Source organism: Lotus japonicus, chromosome 1 (genome assembly GCF_012489685.1).
Source record: "Lotus japonicus ecotype B-129 chromosome 1, LjGifu_v1.2".
In the NCBI taxonomy this organism is placed as follows: Eukaryota; Viridiplantae; Streptophyta; class Magnoliopsida; order Fabales; family Fabaceae; genus Lotus; species Lotus japonicus.
In genome coordinates, this window is record NC_080041.1 from 115,227,395 (window position 1) to 115,239,014 (window position 11,620).

At 35.9% G+C, this 11,620-nt stretch overlaps 2 protein-coding genes across 4 annotated transcripts; one reads left to right on the forward strand and one right to left on the reverse strand.

Annotated features, from left to right (window-relative positions):
* Positions 1 to 2,175: 2,175 nt before the first annotated feature.
* Positions 2,176 to 3,251, reverse strand: LOC130732486 (uncharacterized). The gene has a single exon (XM_057584523.1). The coding sequence runs from the start codon at positions 3,074 to 3,076 to the stop codon at positions 2,420 to 2,422; it is 657 nt and encodes a 218-aa protein (XP_057440506.1). The 5' UTR covers positions 3,077 to 3,251; the 3' UTR covers positions 2,176 to 2,419.
* Positions 3,252 to 4,792: 1,541 nt separating this feature from the next.
* On the forward strand, positions 4,793 to 9,691 carry LOC130729543 (argininosuccinate synthase, chloroplastic-like). Of its 3 annotated transcripts, XM_057581327.1 has the most exons (12): positions 4,797 to 4,927; positions 5,023 to 5,272; positions 5,347 to 5,648; positions 5,867 to 5,919; positions 6,019 to 6,061; positions 6,335 to 6,467; positions 6,718 to 6,766; positions 6,930 to 7,112; positions 7,699 to 7,773; positions 7,848 to 8,033; positions 8,489 to 8,577; positions 8,963 to 9,691. In XM_057581327.1, the coding sequence occupies exons 3-12, from the start codon at positions 5,582 to 5,584 to the stop codon at positions 9,513 to 9,515; spliced, it is 1,431 nt and encodes a 476-aa protein (XP_057437310.1). In that variant the 5' UTR covers positions 4,797 to 4,927; positions 5,023 to 5,272; positions 5,347 to 5,581; the 3' UTR covers positions 9,516 to 9,691. The 3 variants fall into 3 exon arrangements, with proteins under 3 accessions (XP_057437308.1, XP_057437309.1, XP_057437310.1); XM_057581325.1 differs by having other exon boundaries at positions 4,793 to 5,272; XM_057581326.1 differs by having other exon boundaries at positions 4,793 to 5,272; positions 5,416 to 5,648.
* The last annotated feature ends 1,929 nt before the right edge of the window (positions 9,692 to 11,620 follow it).

Consider the following 11,620-nt stretch of genomic DNA (forward strand, 5'->3'; position numbering starts at 1 on the left):
TTTCAACTTTTTTGCCCAACTTGTCCTCATTCAATCTTGGTCATTGATTTGTCCTCTTTAGCATTGGGCTGACCCAAAGATATGTCAGCGAGGTTGTTTTCCACTCTTTCTTTCTCTCGCTTACCTCACTGTGTTTGTTGAAGAAAGAGGGGTTGAAGGAGAAGAGTGTTTTTGTCCGAGATTGTCGTCATCCTGACAGGGTTCCCTCACTATAGATAGGGTTAGGTTAGGATAGGTGGAGAAGAGAAGAGGATTGAAGTTCGAAGCAAGGAGAAGGACAAGGAAAGATTATCGAAAAATCATTATCACCCTAGATATCGTTTAAGTTATATTCATAAGGAGAAGAGAAAATGGTGGAAGTAGAAGGGCGAAATTTTCACCCTTTACGTTTGGGGATGATCATAAGGTGACGAAGAATTTCATCATCTCGGCATATTTTTCTTCATTATAGATTGGGTTAGGTGAGAATAAGGAGAGAAGATGGTGGAAGGAGAAGGTGGAAGCTCTCACCGGTTATGGTTAGGTGATGAACATATTCAAAAGCCAAGATGATGGGAGATTTCGTCATTGAATGTTTTCCCCTGAGTTGGATCTCGTCAGTTTAGTACAAGTGCAACAGGTTCATTCCCTTTACGCAATTCATCAATGTCCCGATAAATCTCATTGTTCATATGTCATTGTTCGGTGTTTCTTCTCATCCCTCAACTGTGTTAGTTCCTGAATTCCTGAATCAATAGATATATGAAACTCAATTCATCCTTCATCTTTTTTTTTTTTTTAGTATTATTCATGTATTTTATGGTTGGACTTGTCAATTCCCTCCGCAGCTTATGTCTGGAAAGAGATATCAAGTTTCATTTGTGGGAGATGTGTTTTGGTGATTCCTCCAAACCAGATGCTAGCATCTTGTCTTAATCGATGCAGAGGTTATATTGCTCATTGAAAATTTTTGGCAGGGATGATTTCCTAGAGATATTTTAATTTTTAAAGTTTTTCTTTAATTTGTTCTGATTTCTATTTGCAATTTATGAAATTTACGCATGATGAGCTAAGATCCGCTTTCTTTCCGTTTTATTTTATTCTAAGTCGGGAAATTGATTTTGGTTTCATAATTTTGTTAAGTGATGTGTGCTTGGGTAGTGCTTGTCTGGTTGATTTAATTTCAATCCCTTACTTTTGTAAATATAACATTGAGTAATCTATATCCTAGCAATATATGAGATTCTCAGGTTCCCTTAGTGCCAATAGTGTTTGTGACTAGAAGTCGGTTGTATTATGCGAGCTAAATATTTTAGTTTCCTTATAACTCCTGAGCAGAATAATTTTCTTGTTTAGGATGGTGATGAACCGCATTTTTTATCCTTCAATCACTTTTCTGATTATTAATGAAGATTTTGAGTCTTGATATCACTAAAAAAAAATTCTTTCGTAAAGTCTGAAGGCCAGCGCTTAAGCGCCACCAGCCACAGCTTGCGCGCCAGTTTCATGTTATAAATAGGACACTTGTTTTTCTTTTATTTCATTTAGTCTTTGAGATTTGTAAGACTTATACCTTAGTTTGGAGCTACTTTTGGAGAATTCTAAGATTATTTTTCTTGTATTCTTAGTTATTTCTATAGCCATGCTTGACTAAATAATCTTAAGACTTTGGCAAATGTGGATCCTAGTCTTTGTTATGATTTGATTTTCCAGTCTTTATATATAAAGTAAATTTTTCTTCTATGAATCTCTTCTCCATTTTATAATTTCTCTTGAAAGCATGCAGGTGTTTTTCTTCTCCTTGCACAAACAACAATTTTGTAGGGATTAGGGAACTGAGATTGGATTAACTAGTTGCTCTATATGAATTTGTTGTGTTGGTTTTGAGAAACTTAATCAGACTAGGTTAAACTTGACCCAGAGTGTTGTTTTCCCCATAAGCTTTATATTATATATTTTTCTTTTCTTTTTTACTAAACTCTACAATTAAATCGATAATCAACTTTTGACAAAAAAAAAACCTTCGACAAAAGAAAAGTCAATAATCAACTATCATATCTCTCTCCTTCTATATTCAACACTGAACACTAAACATTAAACCCTGCAAATACACATTTTTTATATCACCTCTAACAATTCATACACCTACAGATTCGCCATCATATTTCTATCTTTCCTCTACCTCTTACCCACTCATTGTGAGCTGTAAACAATGTAGATATATTGTCAAAACAATTTGAGTTACAAAATACAAATTGTGATGGGGTACCCAATTGTGATGCTATATACAACGTGATAGATACAAATCATACAATTGACATCAAATTAAGAAGAGCAAATCCAAAAAGAAAAAAGAAAGAAGAATCTCCATCTAATATTCTAATTATCTCGCGCGTGACGGAAAAGAAAAGCAAAAAAAAAATTGGAATACGCAATGAACTCAAAATGAAGGGAATGCCTTGCCCAAACGCCTTGTGCAAAAACCAACCAATTCTGGCTTATACGGCAAAAACGATTTCTTCGTAGCCATTCTTCTCAACTCCCTATTCCTCACGTACAAAGCCTCGTGCGCCGATACCGGAGCTTTCTTCCCGCCGTCGGCGAAACCCTTCGCCTTCGATTTTCCGGTGACTTCGACACTCCCGGAGTTCCACTGCTCTTTCGCCTTATTCTTCGACGGCGACGGCGTTAGTGACCCTAGCGACTCCCTTCCGTCGCTGTTGCTCCGACGAAGCAGATCCAGAAGCTTCCACCGCTTCGAAGACCACGATCCCGTCGAATTACTCTTCCTGCACCCGCTCAGCGTCGGCGGTGGAGGATCGCGTTCGCTCCGGCGAATTGTCAACGCGGATGTGTCGCTGCTGTGATTGTCCTTCAGGTGATCGCGGTTGAAGAGCGGGAAAACGGCGTCGTCGTCCGCGGTCTCTTGAAACGCGACGAACTCGAAATCTGTATCGTCGTTTAGGTTGTCTCGGCCAACTTGAGCGGCGATTCCGGCGAGTTGATCGGTGGAGTAGCTGTTGAAGCTAGGACACAGAAACGAATCCAAATGCTCATTGCTGTTTGTGATTGCGATCACTTGTTCTTCTTTCTGCATTTTTTTCCTTCCTAATTTTCAGCACTACTATCAATTTTTATTTTTTATTTCTTTTTGTTCAATTTGGGATTAGAGCAGTGTGAAAAATGAGGGTGGACTTAGAGTTTATTTATATAGGAAGATAGTGGAATTATAAAATTATGAATGAAGAATAAGGTGACGTTTGGCATTACAGTAGTGGAGTTGAATAAAGTTTACTTACCAATAAATTTATATTAAAATATGTACGAAAAAATTTTATTTATTTTTATATAAAATAATACTAAGTTATTTAAAGGCAATTTTACCTGCTTTGAAGATGATGACAAATTCAAATGGAAGAGATATTTTTTTAATTGATTTGACGCTTTGTCTGGTTTTTAAATTTCCATCCTCTTTCCTTTTTTTTTTAGTAACTATATTTTGCAGTACAAAAAAAATAAAATAACTACATTTTGTTTTTATAGTTGTCTTGGTTCGCACGTTTTGCGCCTCGTTTTGGCGTATTTGAATACGTATTCTCGAAGTAAAGAGTTTTTGCTTTCTTTTCTATTTGTCTTTTCTTTTCATATACTTTTTTTTTTCCTACATTTTCTTCTATCCTTTTATTGGGATTAAACGGTGACTAAAAAAATTTATGTTGCAGGGGCAATATGTATATGAGAGCATCTCCAATGGTAGTATCTAAGGTTAAATACATAGTCATATAATTAAGTATTTATTATCATTTGAGTACATATTCAATTTCAATATGACAAATATGAGTATGTGAGAGTATCTCTAATGGTAGAGATACATCTAACGAAGGCATCTTTTGTTGAGTGGGAGCAATTTTGATTGAGTGGGGAAAATTTACACTTGATATTCATATACTTAACTATATTATTAGTGAATTTTTTATAAATCACGTGGGGGCATTTGCCATGCTCTATGTGCATCTGTCATTGGTACTAACTAATGTTCAGAAAATTAGATGGGTGGTTTTTTTACACACATAGTGTAGTTTATACAAAGTAATTGTTTTGAGTAGTGTAATTTTTTTAATGACTAAGTATAAATCACCACCCAAGTGAGGATTTATTTTTTTTACTTTCTCTTTTCTCTTTAGTGAGAAAACAAATCCGACACAAAATACTAGCATAAAGAAGGAAGAGTTGTGAATAGACTTTTTGAGGCTGAAGGCAAAAATGTTGAAGTAATTTTCTTTTGATAAGAATCTTAAAGAGACTTAGTATACTAGACTTATATTTGTTGACTATTGAACATGAACATGACAACATACTTTTATCCACACTTTGACTTGAAATTTATACCATGCTGGCCTAGAGTCTTGATTGCTTTTTCTTCCCACTTCTTATCCACTTCCACCTTAGGTAAGTATGAAGAAAAAATAGATAAATAAGTGATATGATATTTAATGTAATAAGAAAAGTGGAAAAAGATAGGAAAAAAATGTGTAGAAAAAAAATGTGAGAGAAAGTGAAGTTTAAATAAATCATTACTCAATACTCTTAAAAAAACTGTAATTAACTAACTTTTAAAAAAATTAAAATGACCCAGTTCCTCAAAAAAAAAAAAAAAATGACCAAACTTACACAATCAATACTTTCTATGTCCTGCAACTATTTTGGTCCAGCCCTCCTGCGTCAATCTTAACCATTAGATGCATCAGAAAACTAACTACAATAAAACACCTAGAATATAATTAGACATTAAATTACAACCATAGGATGCATCTGACCGTGCACCCTATTCGTTTTCAGTTTTCAGTTTCCTTCCCCTCACTCCTGCGTGCCTCTTTCTCCATGATTCCTCTGTTTATCTTTTTTTGCTTCTCTTTCTCAATGATTCCTCATCTCTATTAACCAATCTGTATGCAAAAATCAATTCCAATTCAATTGACACAATGTGCCTAAATTAACCAACTCCAATTCTTACAATTGGTTTTTTTTGTTCTCTGTCTGTAGAAAGAAAGATAAAGTTGCAGGTCCAGTTCTTGAGTAAAATGGAAAGAAGACAATACATCTAATCTGTCAATGGTGCTAAGAATAAAAACCACCAATTCCAGTGGCAGAGGGTGAGGAAGGTCCAAACCGCTGCTACAGGGTCTCTAGCAGTGGAGGTTGCCTTATGGTCTCGCCGCCCTGAATTGACTGTACTCAACAGCGGCGGAGGGTGGGGAAGATCAGAACTCGGGGGCTGCGGTGGAGAACGAACGTGAGCCTCCTCGTTGGAATTTTTCATTTGATTTCAACCCTTAGATTGATCTAACAGCTGAGATTATTTTTCAGAATAATTTCAGCACTAGAATTTTTTGAACCCTTGGACTTGGATGCATCTGACAGTCAAGATTGCTGCAGAAGGGGCTGGACCAAAATAGTTGCAGGAGAGGATCCGGATTCGAAGTCATAACGTAAGCCATAATTGCAATCTGACAAAAACAAGAGTTATAGTGTCCGACAAAACAACGTTAAAAAGGGGAGTGAGTGAGGTAGCTTCTATCTGTTCTCTGAACCTGTAACATCCATGGCTCCTCTGAATGCAGCTCTCACATATTCATGCCCAGCTCTTGCTCCTGCTCGACATGCAAGAGGTGCACTCACCGTTTCCTTCTATTCCGCAATAGATAGAACCTAAAAAATCATTTCATCTTCAAATGTAGTTCATGATCATTCATAGAGTAGAGTGGATTTTGGAAAACCCCATGTCATTTGGTTTTTCATAAAAAAGTTGGCATTTTCAGAACTGGGAATGAAGCTTTCTGCTCATGCATGTTCCGTTTAATCTCTGTTAACTATTTTTTCTGTGCAGAGCAACTATTTCAGCACCAGTTCTGCAAAACGAATTCTTTGTCATCCAATGAGGTGGTCTTATATACAGTAACTCCTTAATTAAAATTTATGTTATCTGAGTTTTGATGGTGTTCTGAATTCTGATGATCCTTTTGGAACTCTGTGATGTAGTTGGGGCCAAGAACAAGTGTTGTTGGTGCCAGGAAAACTCAAGGTGAGATACTCTTTGACTTTAACTCGTGCATGTTTGTAAATTCTTCAATCATTGATTCTGAAGCCAAGATCAATTTCGGGTGTCTGAATAGATTTTGGGAAACGAAAAAATTAATGCTATAAATCACTTGGTTGATGAAGTGTGAACTCTACATAAAGCAGTTTTTCTAGTTCAATTGTTTATCTTGAAAAATATGAGCTTGGAACAATGGTGTTTGAGTTCAACATTTAAGTTTGATGTTTGTAATAGTGATGAAATTTTCTTGACATGCAGTTATAAAAGCAGTGCTGCAAGATATAAAAATTCCTGAAACCAAGAATGTAACCGGGTTACGTGGGAAATTGAATAAGGTTGTGCTGGCTTACAGTGGTGGCTTAGACACATCAGTGGTTGTCCCCTGGCTGAGGTATATAACTTGTTCTGGTCCTTTTATTCAAAGTTCACCTAATTTGGCATTTTCTATCACCTTTTGTATAACAGTCTGTAGATAACTCTGTTAATTCACCGGTGTCCTGTATTCTTATTGAAAATTTACATGTAGATACCTTTCGCGAAATTGTGATTATTACTTATACGAAGGTTTATTACATGCTTGCTTGTCCCTAGCAGAATCGTTTCCTTGTCATATCGCTTATTTGATGATTTTTGCCTTGCAGAGAGAACTACGGTTGTGATGTTGTTTGCTTCACTGCTGACGTTGGCCAAGTATGTTATATCTTGAAACTTCACTTTCTATAATCAAGATTACTATTTGGTAAATTGTGTTATTGGAATAGATGTTGAAAGATTGTAAAATTTTGACTGGGGAAACTTGCTTTACACCATTTTTATATGCTGCATGTATGGTTACAAACACTTAATTCCATAGGGTGCACAAGAATTGGAAGGTTTAGAAGAGAAGGCCAAAGCCAGTGGAGCCTCCCAGTTAGTTGTGAAGGATTTGAAGGAGGAATTTGTTAGAGACTATGTATTCCCTTGCCTGCGTGCTGGTGCACTTTATGAGAGGAAATACTTGCTTGGAACGGCAATAGCCCGCCCTGTGATTGCAAAGGTACACTTCTGCTTAATTTTGATGTTCTTGTCTTCCATCTAAGTTAGTAGTAGCTATGTCAACCCTTAGAAATATTCCTTTTTTTGCTTTATTTCTTATGTGTGAGATATTGTCCTCACTCCTCAGCAATCAGCATTAGTTCTCTGTCGTTTCTTTTTGCTCCAATATCATGGCCGCGTTTGGAAGAGCTTGTTTTAGCTCTTCTCATAGCATAGACACTTATGTAAGTGACTGGTATAAAAATCGCTATGACTTGACCAGAAGCTGTTTTGAGCTTACTTTCATAAGCTTTTCAGATTAGCTTATGAATAAACACTTATACCTACATATAAGCAATTTTGCACTTATTTCAGTAAGTTTCTCAAATTAGCTCATGAATAAGCGCTTACGTGATAAGCTCTTATTGCCATAAGTGCTTAATTAAACTATTTACCCAAATTCACCCTATATTTCTCTTAATGGAGTCATTTCTTCTGTTAGCTCATAGTGCAGTATACACTTATATTTTAGAAGAATCATAATGATCAGGCAATGGCATATATATATTTTTTTGAACTTATATTAATGCCTACTGAATTGATGATAGGCCATGGTGGATATTGCCAAAGAAGTTGGAGCAGATGCTGTCTCCCATGGTTGTACAGGAAAAGGAAATGATCAGGCATGTACTTTATTATCAACTGATAACATTTCATCATGTCAATTATTTTGTTATATTTACGTATGGTTATTCAGGTTCGGTTTGAGCTCTCTTTCTTTGCTCTGAATCCCAAGTTAAATGTTGTGGCTCCATGGAGGGAGTGGGATATTACAGGGAGAGAAGATGCTATAGAGTATGCTAAGAAGCATAATGTACCTGTTCCTGTAACCAAGAAATCAATATACAGCAGGGACAGGAACCTTTGGCACATAACCCATGAGGTGAGTTTTTCTTGAAGTTAACTAGGTTTTTATGATTTGTCTCATGGCTTCTTTTGTAGTCTAAGATCACTTTGAAAAACTTCGGGGAAATTTTCATGATCTGCAAAGTTATTAATTGGATCATCTCAAGTCACAGGGGTAGCAATAGAGAAGAACAGTTTTTTTCTTATTATTGCAAATGTTCTCATCGGCATCTTCATTCCATGATTGGATATTACTCTTATTAATGATTCATGTATGCCTTTTCATTGTACATTTTGTTATTTCTTCTAAAAGCAAGAAAAACTTATAATTGAGTACCGAATGTAGACACATGAAGTATCAAATTGTAATGTGAAACCTCATTCCGATGCTGTAATATGATAATTGGTTTATGCTCATGTACTCCAAAACTATTGATTGGATATTTGACATGTTAACTGCTTCTCTTATATTTCCAATTTGTGCTACTGAAGGGTGATGTTTTGGAAGACCCAGCAAATGAACCTAAAAAGGATATGTACATGATAACTGCAGACCCAGAGGATGCTCCCAATGAACCAGAGTAAGCATGTTTTCCACTGGCACAGATAAAGTTATTTTACAAATAAAAATCTTAATAATATTGAAACAGATAAAGTTATTTTACTGTTATCTTATGTTTAAAATAGGCTGTTTCAGGACATATTAACCCAGTACTCTATGTCCATGCTTCTTTGGCTTCCTGAAAATGCACCAACCTACATGTTCAAACTTTACATCATTAGGTGTATAGCATGTTTGGATGATCTTATGTTTACTCAGAATAAATTTTGATGCCCAGAAGCTACTTACATAAGCTTTTCCCCATGATCGAATTTTCTAATAAAATCAATTGTCGAAGAATTTACAAACATGCATGTAGTTTCCCAAATTGCTCAGACACTTTAGCTATTTTGAACGTGTTGCAGATACGTGGAAATCGGGATAGAGTATGGTGTTCCTGTATCAGTGAATGGGAAGAGGCTTTCACCAGGAAACTTGGTTGCCAAGCTGAATGAGATCGGTGGAAGGCATGGAATTGGCCGAGTCGACCTTGTTGAAGACAGGATTGTAGGCATGAAGAGCCGTGGAGTTTATGAAACCCCTGGTGGCACCATCCTCTTCGATGCAGTGAGGGACTTGGAGTGCTTAACACTTGACAGAGAAACACTTCAGCTGAAAGACACATTGGCCCTCAAGTATGCAGAGTTAGTTTATGCTGGGAGGTGGTTTGATCCGCTCCGCGAGTCCTTGGACGCCTTCATGCATAAGATCACAGAGACCACAACAGGCTCAGTGACTTTGAAGCTCTACAAAGGTTCTGCTGCTGTGACTGGAAGGAAGAGCCCTTATAGTCTTTACAGAGAAGATATTTCTTCATTTGATACTGGGGATTTATACAATCATGCTGATGCTGTTGGCTTTATCAAGCTTTACGGTCTTCCAATGAGGATTAGAGCAATGATGCAACAAGGCCTCTAGATGGTGCTTGATTTCTTTATGGCTTTGTTTTAGACTATGCTTTCCAATTTCCATGCACTTTGATTTATGTTTGTGGGAACCTTTGCTCTGAATAAAACTGTTCTCACTTATGGGAGCACAAAATTCAAACATTTCAACTCAATCAATTCAGACTCAATATTTATCTTTGAAGCTTATTTACACTCTCGCCTACTTATATGTCAAATTATACAGTTTTCAGTTCTAATTTTTAAAACTACTCATTTCTTCATTGCAAAGATCACCACTTTCATCTCCAAATCATGGGTAGGAATATTTTGCTCATGTTTATTTCGCTGTGTCCACATCTTATCTCAAATCTTATGGATGGTTGTTAGGTTCAAAATATAGAAGGAATGGCAAAACACATGATGATTATTGTTATTGATAATCTAGCTCTGTCCAAATGTTGAACCGAAATGACAAATTTTCAATTTTATTGCCTTTTATCCTTTTCTTATGTGTATTTACCTAAGGACGTGATAGTAGAAATGCTGAGCTTCGATATAATAATTTGTGGCAGTGTTTGACTTGCTTCCAGGGGCGTATCTAGGGAGGGGCTGGCAGGGGTCATCGCACCCCCAAGAATTTTGAAACATTCACCGACTATAGGTATTTTTATATAAAAAATGTTATAATATTTTGTGATGCTTACTTATCAAGTTGAATTTCCTGACATGAAAGCCACTTATTTTATGAGTAACGGTTGTCATAACTCATAAGAAACAAGATAGAGATATGGAACATCATTATAGAATATGTGTTTTATTCTGCAATTGATTTGCAACTATCTGAATTAAAAAGAAGATTTAATGTAGTGGCAGTGAAACTACTCACACTTAGTTCAGCTTTAGATCGTAAGGAAAATTTTAAATGATTTGATAATGAGAAAATTCGTAAGCTTGTTGAGAAATTTTATACAGATGATTTTTCCGAGCTAGAAATAAGGAATTTGTCGTTCCAACTGAGTTCAGCTTTAGATCCTAAGGAATTTCCCGAGATCCAAATTCAGGAAAAAATTTCGGTTTACCCGAGTTTTACCAGAAGTTAGTTGAAACTGGAAAAACAATAATATCTTCACTTGTTTATAGATTGATACGTCTTGTTTTGACACTCCATGTTTCAACCGCATCTACAGAGTGATTTTTTTCTGCAATGAAAGTTGTTAAGACTTCGGCTTTGCAACAAAATTGAAGATGATCTTCTCAGAAATTTGTTAGTTCTATATATCGAGAGAGAAATTGCTGGAAAAATCCTTGTTGATACAATAATAGATAAATTTAGTACTATGAAAGAACGTAGAGTTGTATTTAAATATTTTATTATTATTTAAAGTTTATATAATATTCAATGAAGTTTTTTTTTCTCTTATATTTCGCCCCCCAACGAGAAAATCCTGGATACGCCCCTGCATATGTGTACCTAATTTCTTATTTCTGTTTTTTTTTTTTTTCCGGGTATGCGACGAGATGTCAATGTTCTGATCTTGGTGGATGTTAGAAAAGAATTAGATGGTATGATACTCTCTAATTTCTTGCTTCCTATGGTGATCTTGATGGAAAGTTTTTGATGGTGTTGTTCCACCCAAGTATTTCAAGAAGATTGAATCATGACCTAGCAGAGAGTCCATTCCTTTTTTAAAGTTCTTCGACTTTTGTAAGTATCACAGTGAGTGGAGGATTAATAGATGGTAATGTAAAAAATTAAAAATGTCTTTTTCTTCCTAACGCTCGATTCTAACATCTAATTACATATAAATGTACGCTATATAAATAAAAATTCTTGCTAGATAAAGTTGACCCAATTGGGGTATGTAGCCAGCCAGCTTGTCAATACTTTTCTACCCTTTTACGATGTATTTGTATTTACATTCAAATATGTCAAAGCACATTTAAACTGCCTTGAAGTGTGCACTCATAGAAATACAAACACATCGTTAGAAATTTCAAGACGATGCAACCTTGAAATAGTTATATGTTGAAGCAGCTTGAAGCATAACTTAGGAGTCAGTTTGACTATTTCTGATTCCCATCAGTTGTTGCCTGGACTTGAGAAGCATACTGCCAGTTCCAAAGGACATCCTCAAT